Genomic DNA, 16,996 nt, shown 5'->3' with positions numbered 1-16,996 from the left:
GAACAGTCCCCGCTAAAAATCGGTCCACCTTTTACATCTGCACATGCGTCATTCGCCGTGGTTCACGGATTAAACCTTGTTTCTGCTTAAGCTTTCACAACAGTAATTTCCACATAAATTCAGCATTATGTCATCCTAAAAGGCGATGGAAGTGATCAGAGCGTTGTGGCTAAATGAGCTCCCAGCTGATGCCTTCACTGCACTTCGGTCATTTCAAAACATCACAGAATTTTGCTGAGTTTCTACTTAAAATGACCTTGTTTCTGCTTAAAACTGACTAGAATTATTTAAGAGGTTTTACCTTTATCATCTGATGGTTAATAATCCTATTAATCCATTTGATTGCTTTGGGTGAAGAGACTGTCTCAGATGTAGTGCTGTGGTCCGAAATGATGCATGGATGCATGTTGAAAACAATATTTTGTGAATCAATTTTTAATACCTTTTAATGTATTTTTCCTTATTTACCAAACTGTTAAATATATTGTGGTTTTATAAAATTTGGCAAAATGTATGTACCTCAGGTTTGTGAAACTTCTGCATAATAAGCTACTCTTGGAATCTGTTTCCATGAAATCGATATTTTTGGTAGCTGACAATCACAGTCTGTAGTGACTTAAAGTATTTTGCAAAAATTGATATTCCAATTAACAGAGTGCATGTTTATGCAAGTTGCCCCAAGACATGTTTCTGAGTTAGCTCTGTCAGTTTATCACAGTAATCTTGAAATGATATATTCAGTATGCCTGAATAAGTCATAAATAAACAAATTCTTGGTAACCATGGTAACCAGAGTGCTTAAATTATTTCTCACTAGCTGGGGTACCCGGCGCTGCCTGGGTTAACCTCTTTTAGACATAAGCCCATTGCCAATTATTTTAATCAAAACAATTGCCCAACATTTGTTTTTGTCATGTTGTCCAGCAGAACTATAAAAGGTGGACTCCCCAAGCTAAGTGGAAATGATGAATACAGGATAACGTGATTGTACACTACCTTTTCAAAAGCAATGCCATCTTCCCACTGACTGAAAGGATTTGCATCTGAAAGAAAAAAAGAATGTTTTGAGGCACACTGGTGGAGACAGTACAGGGGGGAAAAAAATCCTCAAATATATCAAACACAATAAAATTGTTTAACATATTCTATTTCAGAAGCATCTCAAATCTACATTTTATACAAACATCACCACTACAATAAATAATGATCAATAAAAGTCAAAAGATATTACTATAATGACTATTATTAATAGAATTATTATTGCAGTTTCTATATAATGATTAATAAACATAATAATAGTTATTCAATCAGTAATGTTTCTTCACTGAGTAAAATATGCACATCAAGCTGTACACATTGAGCTCTCTTAACGTGTACTGTTGCATGAACACACACACACACACAAAAAACACTAAAAGCACCCTTCATGTGAGATGGTGAACAACTGGATAGCGAGTGCAGACATGGTGCAAGAGACATCTAGTATATCACAAGTGTGATATTCAGAGGCTGTAAAACAGTGTTTATTATAGTATAACGGCTGAGTGGATCCTGTCATTTGATTGGTGCTTGTATGTCACGTGACATGGATTATTTGTCCCTTTTGTGTTGCGTGGAATTTAGACAGTGGTGGGCACAGTTCTGCTAATCCGCTAATTAGTGAAGCTAATTTTTTAGATGATTAGCTTTACAGCTAACATTGAAACCATCAGCCGACCAGTTAACTTCTGCTAATTAGTTTTGATAACTTTTAGACTGCTAACATTTTGCGGGCATAACGAATAAAGCGTAACAGTTAAAACATTTGTAAACTTTTTTGTAGCAGACAGACAAACTATAAAAGAAAGAACTCAATCCTCTGCCAGCAGAAGAGAGCTGGCTATTAGAGAGAAAGAAAGAAGGAAAAGAAAAAAAAAAATTATTTTCCACACCATGCGAACTGCAGATGCGTCACAGAGTCATGCACAGCAAGACAGTTTTGACTCATGGTTAAAATTTTTAAACAAACTAATTCCTGACCAAGTTATTGAAATTAACATCACCTTTGTTGATTTACAACTTGAAAATAGTAACTATATGTTTTAGTTTTAAAGTAATGCACTATTTTTGAAGGTTTTAGCATTTACAGACACATATACTGAATGTATCCTTTGTTGAGAGAAAGCTGATCTGAGACAGAAGCGTTGGCTCATTGTTTCAGTAGCTGCCAGTGTACTTGAGTCAATACTACTAAAAGTTAGTGGTTTAGCTTTAGTTGTAACTTTCGCTCAATTTTGTAGGGGTTTATCAGTTTAGCTTTATAAAAGTTAACTTTTCAGTTAGTGGATTAACGGTTATCAAAGCTAACTGTTTGGTTAGCTGTGCCCACCACTGCATTTAGAGTGCAATTTGGTTCCATTTAGCGTGCAAATTTGGTTCCATATGTTTTGTACCATTGCACTCAGTGAATTTCACCCACTAGTGGGGGTGGCGTTTAGCTAAACGTGTAGTTTGTTTTGCTGATGGATGATGATTTGAAGGGGCTAATTGATTCTGCTAATTCTTTGAACACACACACACACACAAAACAAATCCAAAGCACTGTAAGCCATCTGGAGTCATGAAGAGATGTCAGAATGAAGTTGAAAAGCTGGACTAATTTCTGACAATTTTTTTTTAAGTACACGAAGTTGGTGCACAATAATATTGGACTCCTATTTAAAGTTTGTGTTTAAATGTATTTTTTGATGGCAGAGCAGCAGTGATGCCCCAAAGCTGGAAAAATTTCTGATGTGATTTTTTTTTGCTGGAGTGAGGAAGTACACAGTCTTTTGTGTTTTTTGTTTTTTTTTTGGAAGTGCACAAAGTCAGTGCAGTGACACACCAAAATGTAAGTCCCCTTTCTGTTGTTTAGAAATTAATATAATATCAAATGACAAGGATCTATTTTAGCCATTTTATAAAACAAATAATGAATGTTTTTACATTCTTTCAATGGAACAAATATTTAATTCGGTGAACGCTGGAATAAACCAGCCTCGTTGAATGGTACGTTCCAGTTTTCACCTCATGAAATATTCGTACCATTGAACTCATAAACATTCCTTATTTGTATAATGTTGAACACACTAAAGAAGAACCAAATGACATGAATGTTAACTTTTAACATCAAGATACCAGTCCACAATGTACAGAAAATTACACAACTGTAAGTCAGTGCACTGAAGAAACGTGTCACCACACACAAAACAATTACTGTGTGCCACATATGTCTTTATCTGGGCTGTCATTTCAGAGTAAAAATTCTCAAACTCAGGTCTGTAATGACCCTTGTCCAAGGACCTGGAGAAGTGAACATTTGTGATATTCAGAGTGAGGTGTGTGCAACACACACACGACTTCATTCGTTCATTCATTACGTCAGCCACGGATGTAATAAAATCATAAGTGTTTATTTATTTATTTATTTGTCTGCCTGTTAGCAAGATTATGTCAAAACTACTGCACATATTTTGATATAATTAGGCATTTTGGAGGTGATCCGGATTCTGGATCAAGATTTCACTTTATAGGCTTTGAAGGATTATGTTAAAACTACTGCATGGATTTAGACAAAATTTCCACCACAGATAGATATTAGGCAATGGAAGATTCCATTAAATTTTTTAGTGGATCAGGATCACCATCCCGATTCTGGATCATTTCTTAAATTTTCACCATTTTGAGGATCATCTTAAATCTGCTTGACAGATCTTGACAAAATTAAATCACGTGTGGCTATTGTACAAAGGAAAAGCCTGTTAATGATGGATGTTGGGAGTGACCCGGTGATCAATATGCAGGTTCTGCAGCAGAAACACAAAGAAGACACTATTTTGTTTCAGCTTGTGAATTAAATATCAGATTACAACATCTTGATCAGAATGCAATTATTGCATTGTGCTGTTGAATCTGGATCCAGGCAAACTCCAGGTCAACCCGGACGCCAGAAATCTCAGATTTCTCTTGTTTTTAAATCTGCTTAGTCCAGTTAAGGGTCACGGGTGGCTTTACCACTGTTTATGTATTTTTCTTATTTGACAATTTAACTTCTGCTTTTGTCTGATGAGCATACTAACACAATAAGCCATCATTTATCCATTTTCAATTCTGGCTCCAATTAAAGGTGGGGGGGGGCTGGAGCCTGTCCCAGAGGGCGTGAGGCGGGTCACAGGGCAAAAGGCAATGATGCCAACATGATTTCTTATGCGCATCTATTTCTCAAATCATTTTTAGTGATTGTTTCTTTGAAGGTATTTTGGAAAATTAATCACAACTTCTTCTGTCACTGACACTTGATGGATCAGACTGAATTTAAGACAGTTGTAGTTTATCAGAATTGTGTTGAATTAATGATGAAAACTCAGCCCAGTCTCACAAACTACAAACAAAAACACATTCTTCACCTGCTGGTTTTATGTGAATAATACAAACGTAAGCTATGTTCAAAACAGACGACCTGTCAATCACGTTACGTCACGCACCTGTCCCGGTCCAGCAGCCGACACTCCCGAAGAAAAGTAAAACATAAAGTTGCGCCACAGTCAAAGAGCTCATGTCTCTGCGGTCTTCTTCTTGTGTCCGGTTCCTCGGTCCGTTTGAGTCGATGGGAAGCAGCTGTGCGTTGCACTTAAAAACGCGCACATTCAGAGGATCACGCAGACTGCGTGCGGTCACCGGCGCAGTTAACCAATCAGCGCGAGGCTGCTGTCCGCCGCCACGCTGCACGCATCCGCCCTGACGCGCGCACCCCGAGGTTTATTTGCGCTCAGAGCGCAGTGGGATCGATGCTGGTAAATACGTGGAGAAGAACTTCAATAATGATGCACGTAAACAGGACTTTATGACCATGATTCACATAGATCCAGTACAAGCCCACCCCCTGAACACACACACACACACACACACACACACACACACACACACACACACACACACACACACACACACACACACACACACACACACACACACACACACACACACACACACACACACACACACACAGTGAGCCTTACATTTACTTTTGCTTCTGTTTCATTGCAGACAGTATATTATGTTTTGTCCACTTCATTTCATTTGTTCACCTGGTTTCAATTCTTTTCCAAATAATATAATTTGGCATAATGGTTTTGAAATAATTTATCTCCTTTGAGAAAGTGTCTGCCTCTTTCGAACTTTAACATTGATTGATTGTTTGCTGTGTAACCTCTTAATTTTGCTCTCTGAAGGACATTTTTAAATTACCTCTTAATTTTGCTGTCTGACACACCATGACACAACTTTATATAACTAAACCTAAAGTTATCTTCCTTAAACCCAAACTGAATGCAGATCTCTACAACTTGATATGAATTAATTGAACATATAACATCCAGCTTCCTGATGAAGTGTGTCGAGGAGGATTTTCTTAAAACAAGACCTGATAGTTCAGCTACAATTTGTCAGAAAGTATATCTGAGATGCAAGTCTAGATTTGATGTTTTGGTGAAAGAAAACTTTGTATTTCTTCATAATTGATGTAAATAAAGTCAAAGACATATTCAGTGACTTGGAAATGTTCATGTTTCCATCCCCTGACTTGTCTGAAGGAAACTTGCAATAAAACAGATTATTATTTACAGGTATTACCAGTTTTTAAAGATTTGCTTTCAGTTTGAGTTTCAGGAAGATCATTTTAGAAATTTTTATTCTTTATATTTCTTGTATTTCTTGTATTTGAAATGGCATAAACAAATTAAAATGTGTGAAATACCAACTGGAATATTTCACACACATAAATGGTTTTGGAGGGCACAGTATCCAAATGAGTGTGGTATTATTACTGTTTGTTTATCATTCATTCATTCATCTTCAACCGCTTTTCCGGGTTCAGGTCGCAGGGGCAACAGCTCCAGCAGGGGACCCCAGACTTCCCTTTCCTGTGCCACATTGACCACCTTTGACTGGGGGATCTTGAGGCGTTCCCAGGCCAGTGTGGAGATATAATCTCTCCACCTAGTCCTGGTCTTCCCCGGGGTCTCCTCCCATGTGTCTGAAACACCTCCTAAGGGAGGCGCCCAGGAGGCATCCTTACCAGATGCCAGAACCACCTCAGCTGGCTCCTTTCAACGTGAAGGAGCAGCGACTGTACTCCGAGCTCCCCACAGATGACTGAACTTCTCACCCTATCTGTAAGGGAGACACCAGCCACCCTCCTGAGGAAGCCCATTTCGGCCACTTGTACCCATGACCCAGACTGTTTTGTTTAAGAATGCTTAATTTTGACTATTGCTGCACTTTGTGTGAAATCATAGTCATATTGTATATCATATTGATATGACAATATTGAGATCCAATAATTTGTCCATATTGTACAGCCCTACTGTCAACTAGCTGAAAAGTTTGAATATTAATTTACTTCTACATAAAAAAAAATTCTTAAAGTGGAATTTGCTCAAAAATAGTCTGAAGGACTTAAATGACATGGTGAGATGCTGAAGAGCTTCGCTCGTTCATGTCTGCATCATATACATATGAATTATTCTTTGGCTACACACGGCGGCACCAAATATGTTATGAATTTAAAATTAAGGCCCCCGTACACATAGCAAGAATGTGCAGGAACCTTGCCCGACACGGCAAATATTGCCATAATTCGATGCAGTCGGGAGGAAAAGAGGCGTGGTCAGCAGTGTCAGAATGCATCCGGAGTACCTCGTCCACACGTACATGATGGCATCCAAAGCACATGTAGACAACAGATAGATGACACAGACAACCAGAAAAGGCACTGCAGACTGCCCGATGTCCAAACGTCTGGATGGCAAACACGGGACTGCAGCGCTGTGTTTCTGCACGTGCACGGGAGTGCGCAGTGCGCGTGTGGTGGCACGTGCTGTCCAGGCACATGCGTGGGGCTGCAATTATCACTCAGCTGTGTGTCTGTGTGTCATATATGTGTGTGTATGCATAATGCTGCATGACCCACTAAGCGCACGCTTGGCGCACACGTGCCACTGGACAGCTTTGCTGAAAGCTTGCTGGCATTGGGCAATACTGTTCCATGCATCATACGGAGCGCCTTTCCAGGAACTTTAATTTCTTTTTCTTTTTCACTCACTTCAGCAGCACAACACAACTCTGGAAACTGCGATGGTTGGATTATCACATGGGACTTGTGTTCTTATTTTGGGTGAGAGGATTTTAAGCAATGGCTGCAGTCCCGCTCCACGTCCACGTACGAGCTGTGAAACACTCCTGGACTGCTGTTGGAGGTGAGATTCATGTTTATTAATGCTCTCACGGCCTCACACAACAGTTCCCTGTCATATCTCCTACAGAGTTAAAATTTGATCATTATTACAGCATGAGATCCGTTCAGCTCTGAGCCTGACCCGTGCAATGACGCGTTACTGCGCACCATGGAGAGGCGCAGCTACCTGTGTTATATACAGTTATGATGGAGACAATATTCACATTATTAAAGTCGCCCATGAAAAGGAATGGACAAATATCTGTACTGTAAGGTCTATTGTGATATAACAGCCTGTTCAGATTGGCGGAGGGCATGCACAGTGTGCACAGTAGCTCACGGGGCTTTTGTATTGATAGCTGCTCTCCACATTCACTGTACATGATAGTAATTCATAATTGAAGCATGTCACATACATTTCAACAGTTTCTTTGTGCTCCGGGGGGGGGGGGTATTATACGTGGCACAAGCAGTCATACCGGCAGGCTTTGCCATGCCAGTTCCATCTTGAAGTTCCCTCGTATGTGCCCAAATCATTTCGGATCCTGTTTTACCGCCATCGGAATATGTAAATTACAGTCAGATGGTCCTCAGATTGCACATGGACTGTCATCGGATAGGTGTCCCATCTTGACGGCACCCAGAGGGTTTTGAACATGTCCATCACACTCGGGGCCGCCAGATGATTTTGACCAACTGTGTGGACTTCTGCAGATGGCTGTCAGAACGTTTTGGAACTGAAATCCAACACTTTTCGGGCACTTTTCATTGTAATGCCATTCTGCGTGATTCTGGCTATGTGTGATGGGGTATAAAAATTCATTTTAAATGTTAATATTTATTATTATGACTTACTGAGGCGTTGCTGGGGCCGGTACATAGATTTACATTTACGCTACCTGTCTATACCTGCCTGCTATGCGTAAACTGATGACATCATAGCGCGTGTAGCTCAAGAACTGTCTGCAGAGGAAAAGGCGAGATGTGTGTGTTGGTCCCAATATGGATATTCCGGATGATTTTATCATGAATATTACGACAATGAACAGCAGCCAAAGCAGCCAGCTTGATAAGGATGCACTGGCAAATTTGGAGAGCAGCGCCGTACCAGCCAAAACGACAAAAGTTAAAGTGAGCCAACTTTTTATGTACGCATTCCTGGGTGTCGTGCATTTTGAAATGACATTAAATATGGCTTAATATTTACATATTTATTTACAAATATACATGGGATAAACAGGTGAAGATATGAACAATGATTAACAGTTTTATTATGGAGACAGTTTGTTGCTCATTGAGAGACAAAGCAGTGAAATAAAGTTTAAGGAATTAAGTTGAATAAATCTGAGTGGAATTTACTGATGAAAAGAAAAGTAAGAAAAATTGCTTGAAAAAGTGAATGTAAAAATAGAGAGAGAACAGCTTTGTTCGGGGGCTTTTAAGATGGGCTCTAAGTCACTAAGCCCCACCCCATGGGCGATGCCAAGGGGGTGCGAGAGCTCCCCTGGATTTGTCATAGCACTCCCATAGCTCCCCCAAGAAAATAATTCCTCATTTATTATTTTAATTTAATTGCATCCCACACTGAAACTGAACTTCTGCTATACAGTCTTTTTCTTTGTCATTTTCAAAAAGTGTTCCATTCAAGAAATTTCTCTTTTCTCACAGATCCAATGAAACGGCTTTAAAATGCTGTAGTACATATGCCAGGCCTGTATGTAGGGCTGTAACGTTTCTACAAAAAATGGAGAAGATAACGTGGAGTTAATCAATATACCAACAGAAGCTAAAACTTTAGAAGCTGGCTTGTGGATTTGCCCCCAATCTCAATTCTCTTTTTTCTCTTCTTCCCCTTGGCCCTACCCCTACCCCTACGCCTACCCCTTTAAAACAAGGGGTAAGGTGAAGGGGTATGCCTCTAGCCCTATGAATTGAGACACCCCTCCACCTTAGGAAAAAAAAACTGCCGGTGTCAAACTGCCGTCTTCACTGTTTTTTAAAATGGCAACCGAAATGCAACTTGTTGCAGTAGCCTGTTTGCTCTTTTTATTTTCTCGCCTTTCTGCGTAAATGCAAAGAAATAGAAGAAGTCGCATATTTCTTTGACGCATTGCAATCATGTCATGTTAATTAATTTAATTTGTAATTTATAATAATAATAATAATAATAATTAATAGTATTAATAGTTAATTGATTAGTAATTTATTAATGTTAATGTACTAGTGATTAATCAATAATAATTAATATTCTTTGATTAATCATTATTGATTGATTAGTAATTAATGAATTAGTAATTAAAATAATTTATGATAATAATTTATTAATTTATATAGCGCCAAATCACGACTAATCGCCTCAAGGCGCTTCACAAACATCATTTAAAAGCAGAATAAAATGAAATAAGATTAAAACACAATAAAAAATTTTTTTAAAACATAAATAAGTAAAAGAAGTAAAATAATAAAAAAAGACACACAATCATATAAAATACTAATGATAAAACAGGAAAACAATTTATTTATTTAAAATAAATAAACACGAAATATATCATATATATTAAATATTTATATATTTAATATATAAATATATCTGTGTGCAATGAATGTATACATTATACAAGTTTCACTTTTTTAATGGAATTACTGAAATAAATCAAATTTTTCATGATATTCTAATTATATGACCAGCACCTGTATGTATGTATGTTTTGGGCTGCATCTAGTTCGGTTAATATTTCTTTTTCAAATTCTCCCATTTTTTTGCATCCAGCTCTATTTCCTTTAGAAATTTCCTTGACAAATAATAGCAGTCTGTTAGGACGTCAGGTTATGTGTTACACATATACATGTGCGTCTGTATATATTTTCCAACTTATTTCCATTGATGAAACATCTCATTTTCTGCCTGAAAGCGTATTAGGAGACACGTGTGTTCAGGGCTCCCTGTTTGTTTACTAAATACACACACGTGTTACAGACCTTGAAATCCAACAGCAGGGGTTGATATTATACAAAGATTTATGAACATACAAATTAACGTGCTTATCCTTTATCATGATTTTCTCTGTTGTGAGATATAAAAGTGTCTTATCGTATCGTTCGTGTGTATGCGCATTATAACGCCTCAGCGCATGAACGACGTTACGATATTCCTCAGAACGACAATATACACAACATGCATCCAGCAGCATACACGTTGCTGTCATAGACAACTGCCTGTAAAGTTTTTTGGCAAGTTATAACTTTCTAAACAGCGTAATTTGTAATGAAAGCCGCTTCATTTGTGCGGTTGTTTTTTTGGAGACAGCAGTAAGCTCCTCCTACCCCTCCAAACGGAGTGTGCATCCAGATTCCCTCCAAATGGAGGGGTTTGAAGCCCTTCGCCTTCCCCTCCGCCTCGCTCCAAAAAGAGAATCGAGACACCCCTCTGTCTCTCATGCCCGCGCAAAACGGAGGGGAAGGGGTAAGGTGAAGGGCCGAGGGGTAGAATTGAGACTCAGCCTAAGTCTTATGTTGTGGGCTGCCGGTTCTGTCCTGCTACTGCTCCTCTCTCCTCCCTCCTTTCTCCCTCTCGTGCACAGGTGGTGCGCCGCAGGCTGATCGACACACCTGATTCACATCTAATCAGCATCAGCATACGAACCCCGGCTTCTCATTCCATCTTCGCCAGAAACTCTGCAAACCTTCCATGGTAAGACTGGTCATTCTGCTCATGCTTGTATATTTTTCTCTCGGTGTTTCCACACACCAGCCTGAAAGAGCCGCAGCTTATCTCTGACACAACCTGTTGTTACCAAGACTCATCTGCTGCCTGCTGTGGAGCGCCCATGCTCCACATCTGCCAAGTTAAGTGTTTTGCTGTCCTTTTGGTCATACGTGCTGCTGCAAACTGAACTCTGCCTGGAATATCAGACAAACTGAACTGTGAACTTTTCCTAATAAAGAACTACTAGAAGAAACTGAACTGAATCATTCTGTCTAACTGCCTGCTTATCTGGACCAGCTGTGATAAGTTATCACTGATCGACTGTGTGAACCACTTCTGGAAGTGACTGGCTCAGCACTCACCCATCTGTGTCTCTTCCCCAGCCTCATTGACAGCTTGTGGTGGCCACCTGGCTCTGAAATCCTCCACATCTGAACCAAAGTTGACAGAACTGCGGATCCCCTGGTTCCACTGCCGTGCGGACCCATCTCCACCTGGCTAGACTACGCCCCTGCATATCATTGAGCAGGGGCGCCTTGGGGCAACTGTTTGTTGTGATTTGGCGCTATATAAGAAACAAGTTGATTGATTGATTGATCATTCCTCTGCTGTATATTTTCCATTGTAAAATAAATCCATTTTCTAATGTCCATTTCTGCTCCCTGATTTGGGGTTCATCCTTCACGCTCGTCCGAACTGTAACACTTTTAAACTTTAAACATATTCACATTTTTCAGTAGAATGTAGTAGATATCAATAAGCTCTACCAAATGGTTGAGTTGACCATTAAAGGGTTAATCTGACCTGTTGCCAGAATTCATCATCACAGATGAAAACTGTTCTCCACATGACACCCTTGTTTTGGAAGATGACATCTGGAAATGTGCTAATTCGTTATGATGGAAGTTACTTGTTAAGTTTGTTTTTAAAGAAGCCCCTCAGTGTCTGTCTGATCTGGTTGAGTTTCTCAGACTGTGCTGGAGGATGCCAGCACTTTCTTCACCACCTGTTGGGAAAGTGTAGTGACACGGACCCACAACAGGGGGCGCAAATGAACGGTCAATAGATGAGCCAAAAAGTAACAATTTAATATTGTGAATGTGCACAACGAACATACAGACAATCACAGAATATCATAACAGTCAATACACAGAGGTGACGTGTGGGCAGGCTCGAGGATAGAAGACGTCTGTCCTGAGAAGAGCCGGAACCACACGATTTCCGCCGCCCCAGAACCTGGTGAATACTGGAGCCGCCAAGTCCCGAATTCCCAGGTGATCACCGTCCCCGACTGTCGGATCTGGTACTGCTGGCGAAGAACAAAGACAGTCAAGTGTGGGTGTGTGTACACCCAGCAACAACAACGGTGGGAATGCCACCTCCACCTCTCATTCAATATGTTGCAGCGGTCTCAGCTGAAAAGGAGCGCCTGTCTTGCACAGCCTCCTCACAAACGACCGGTTCTCCTGCAAATTCTCACAATAACAGAGTTACAAATCTCACAAAAAAGGCTGAGAGTATTACCTCCTATGAAGTATGATATCTCAGCAACGAGGTGGAGATGACGTCTGGTCTTTATGGAGTGAGATGATGTTGAGTAGATGGGTGACAGCTGTCAAGAGGTAATGAGCGACAGCTGTCACCCCCGGCTGTGTCCATGGCGGCAGCGCCCTCTCGTGCCTGAAGCCCGCACTTCAGGCAGGGCGCCCTCTGGTGGTGGGCCAGCAGTACCTCCTCTTCTGGCGGCCCACACAACACCACCAACAAGAACATAAAAAGATAAAACCAAAATAAAATAATAGAATAGAATAAAAAGACTAAGATGCAACAGATTCAAATTATTCAATCAATCAATCAATTTTTTTATATAGCGCCAAATCACAACAAACAGTTGCCCCAAGGCGCTTTATATTGTAAGGCAAGGCCATACAATAATTATGTAAAACCCCAACGGTCAAAACGACCCCCTGTGAGCAAGCACTTGGCTACAGTGGGAAGGAAAAACTCCCTTTTAACAGGAAGAAACCTCCAGCAGAACCACGCTCAGGGAGGGGCAGTCCTCTGCTGGGACTGGTTGGGGCTGAGGGAGAGAACCAGGAAAAAGACATGCTGTGGAGGGGAGCAGAGATCGATCACTAATGATTAAATGCAGAGTGGTGCATACAGAGCAAAAAGAGAAAGAAACAGTGCATCATGGGAACCCCCCAGCAGTCTACGTCTATAGCAGCATAACTAAGGGATGGTTCAGGGTCACCTGATCCAGCCCTAACTATAAGCTTTAGCAAAAAGGAAAGTTTTAAGCCTAATCTTAAAAGTAGAGAGGGTGTCTGTCTCCCTGATCTGAATTGGGAGCTGGTTCCACAGGAGAGGAGCCTGAAAGCTGAAGGCTCTGCCTCCCATTCTACTCTTACAAACCCTAGGAACTACAAGTAAGCCTGCAGTCTGAGAGCGAAGCGCTCTATTGGGGTGATATGGTACTACGAGGTCCCTAAGATAAGATGGGACCTGATTATTCAAAACCTTATAAGTAAGGTAATTCTAGAATTAACAGGAAGCCAATGAAGAGAGGCCAATATGGGTGAGATATGCTCTCTCCTTCTAGTCCCCGTCAGTACTCTAGCTGCAGCATTTTGAATTAACTGAAGGCTTTTTAGGGAACTTTTAGGACAACCTAATAATAATGAATTACAATAGTCCAGCCTAGAGGAAATAAATGCATGAATTAGTTTTTCAGCATCACTCTGAGACAAGACCTTTCTGATTTTAGAGATATTGCGTAAATGCAAAAAAGCAGTCCTACATATTTGTTTAATATGCGCTTTGAATGACATATCCTGATCAAAAATGACTCCAAGATTTCTCACAGTATTACTAGAGGTCAGGGTAATGCCACCCAGAGTAAGGATCTGGTTAGACACCATGTTTCTAAGATTTGTGGGGCCAAGTACAATAACTTCAGTTTTATCTGAGTTTAAAAGCAGGAAATTAGAGGTCATCCATGTCTTTATGTCTGTAAGACAATCCTGCAGTTTAGCTAATTGGTGTGTGTCCTCTGGCTTCATGGATAGATAAAGCTGGGTATCATCTGCATAACAATGAAAATTTAAGCAATACCGTCTAATAATACTGCCTAAGGGAAGCATGTATAAAGTGAATAAAATTGGTCCTAGCACAGAACCTTGTGGAACTCCATAATTAACTTTAGTCTGTGAAGAAGATTCCCCATTTACATGAACAAATTGTAATCTATTAGACAAATATGATTCAAACCACCGCAGCGCAGTGCCTTTAATACCTATGGCATGCTCTAATCTCTGTAATAAAATTTTATGGTCAACAGTATCAAAAGCAGCACTGAGGTCTAACAGAACAAGCACAGAGATGAGTCCACTGTCCGAGGCCATAAGAAGATCATTTGTAACCTTCACTAATGCTGTTTCTGTACTATGATGAATTCTAAAACCTGACTGAAACTCTTCAAATAGACCATTCCTCTGCAGATGATCAGTTAGCTGTTTTACAACTACCCTTTCAAGAATTTTTGAGAGAAAAGGAAGGTTGGAGATTGGCCTATAATTAGCTAAGATAGCTGGGTCAAGTGATGGCTTTTTAAGTAATGGTTTAATTACTGCCACCTTAAAAGCCTGTGGTACATAGCCAACTAACAAAGACAGATTGATCATATTTAAGATCGAAGCATTAAATAATGGTAGGGCTTCCTTGAGCAGCCTGGTAGGAATGGGGTCTAATAAACATGTTGATGGTTTTGATGAAGTAACTAATGAAAATAACTCAGACAGAACAATCGGAGAGAAAGAGTCTAACCAAATACCGGCATCACTGAAAGCAGCCAAAGATAACGATATGTCTTTGGGATGGTTATGAGTAATTTTTTCTCTAATAGTTAAAATTTTGTTAGCAAAGAAAGTCATGAAGTCATTACTAGTTAAAGTTAATGGAATACTCAGCTCAGTAGAGCTCTGACTCCTCTCCAACTTACGGGTTATCTGCTTTAAGCTGCAGTTTGTGAGTTATACCACGGATTCAGGCACTTCTGATTTAAAGCTCTCTTTTTTAGAGGAGCTACAGCATCCAAAGTTGTCTTCAATGAGGATGTAAAACTATTGACGAGATACTCTATCTCACTTACAGAGTTTAGGTAGCTACTCTGCACTGTGTTGGTATATGGCATTAGAGAACATAAAGAAGGAATCATATCCTTAAACCTAGACTTCTAGTGTAATGAAACTTATTCCCCACTGCTGGGTAGTCCATCAGAGTAAATGTAAATGTTATTAAGAAATGATCAGACAGAAGGGAGTTTTCAGGGAATACTGTTAAGTCTTCTATTTCCATACCATAAGTCAGAACAAGATCTAAGATATGATTAAAGTGGTGGGTGGACTCATTTACTTTTTGAGCAAAGCCAATAGAGTCTAATAATAGATTAAATGCAGTGTTGAGGCTGTCATTCTCAGCATCTGTGTGGATGTTAAAATCGCCCACTATAATTATCTGAGCTAAGCACTAAGTCAGACAAAAGGTCTGAAAATTCACAGAGAAACTCACAGTAACGACCAGGTGGACGATAGATAATAACAAATAAAACTGTTTTTTGGGACTTCCAATTTGGATGGACAAGACTAAGAGTCAAGCTTTCAAATGAATTAAAGCTCTGTCTGGGTTTTTGATTAATTAATAAGCTGGAATGGAAGATTGCTGCTAATCCTCCGCCCCGGCCCGTGCTACGAGCATTCTGACAGTTAGTGTGACTCGGGGGTGTTGACTCATTTAAACTAACATACCGTATTTTCCGGACTATAAGTCGCACCGGCGTATAAGTCACACCAGCCACTTTATCCATTATAAAGAAAAACAAACCATAAATAAGTCGCACCGGAGTATAAGTCGCACCAGCCACTTTATCCATTATAAAGAAAAATAAACCATAAATAAGGTCCACTGGACTATAAGTCCCATGGACATACAGGTATGTTAACATGAAAAGTTCAGATGATAATATTGTGACGGCTACCGTTTTCGGATGCATATTTCACCAGTCGCAACTTGTAATCTGCAGAGTATGATTTTCTTTTTGGTGGCATTTTTTCGGGCCTTCTCCGTTGTCTTGTTATGTTATCAGTAACGTTAAAATTTTTATTTTTCTATGGTAGTCAGAAGTCGCAGGAACAGTCACACAAGCCTCGAGTGCCCTCTCGTGAGCTGCATTTTACCTACGGATATGTTTGTATTTTGGCGGACCACATTGCGAGCCGAACCATGCAGCACCTACCTGCGCAGCTCAGGACCACCCACGGGGTCGATCCAGCTCCTTCCAAGTGCAGACGCTAATCCTCCGCCGTCACTCAGTTGCTCCCATGCAGCTCGCAGCGGCAACTCTGCTCACACTGATATCCAAGGGTTGAAGCTGTCTTGTTAGCCGTCCCGGAATAACACCATGTTCGTCTGCTTCAAACGCTTTTCCCCATCAGCGACGCCAGCTCCTTCCAAGTGCACACGCTAATCCTCCGCCGTCGCTCACCCAATGCTCCCACGCAGCTCTCAGCGTCAACTTAAACACTCTGCTCACACTGATATCCAAGGGTTGAAGCTGTCTTGTTAGCCGTCCGGAATAAACACCATGTTCGTCTGCTTCAAACGCTTTTCACAATCTCGAGCGCCAGCTCCTTCCAAGTGCACACGCTAATTCCTCCGCCGTCGCTCACCCAATGCTCCCACGCAGCTCTCAGCGTCAACTTAAACACTCTGCTCACACTGATATCCAAGGGTTGAAGCTGTTCTGTTCGCCCATGCCGGAATAACAGCAAGCACCGTGTTCGTCAGGCTTCACACGCTGTGGGTGAGGTGAGGAATACGCGTCCAACGTTCTGTTCTCTGATTGGTTATCGCGACCAGCGTGAACTATAGGATGGCCGTCATACTACAGTGCCCATGATGCATTGCATTTCCTTTTCCGGTGGCCATTTTAAAACATAGATCGACTCTGTCACCGTAAAATTGTTTTGTTACAGTAAAAT

At 40.5% G+C, this 16,996-nt stretch overlaps 1 protein-coding gene across 1 annotated transcript in view; it reads right to left on the bottom strand.

The window, feature by feature from the left end:
- nms (neuromedin S) overlaps positions 1–16,996 on the bottom strand; it is a 106,849-nt gene that overhangs the window by 74,476 nt on the left and 15,377 nt on the right. The window contains exons 4-5 of the mRNA XM_034186064.1: positions 4,503–4,647; positions 997–1,043 (exon numbers count right to left, since the gene is read on the bottom strand). Coding sequence (XP_034041955.1) covers positions 997–1,043; positions 4,503–4,647 — 192 coding nt within the window. The remainder of the gene's footprint in view (positions 1–996; positions 1,044–4,502; positions 4,648–16,996) is intronic.

The sequence above is a fragment of the Thalassophryne amazonica genome, chromosome 14 (genome assembly GCF_902500255.1).
Source record: "Thalassophryne amazonica chromosome 14, fThaAma1.1, whole genome shotgun sequence".
NCBI classification, from domain to species: Eukaryota; Metazoa; Chordata; class Actinopteri; order Batrachoidiformes; family Batrachoididae; genus Thalassophryne; species Thalassophryne amazonica.
Note: the sequence above shows the minus strand (reverse complement) of the source record. Positions and strands in the feature narration are given on the sequence as shown.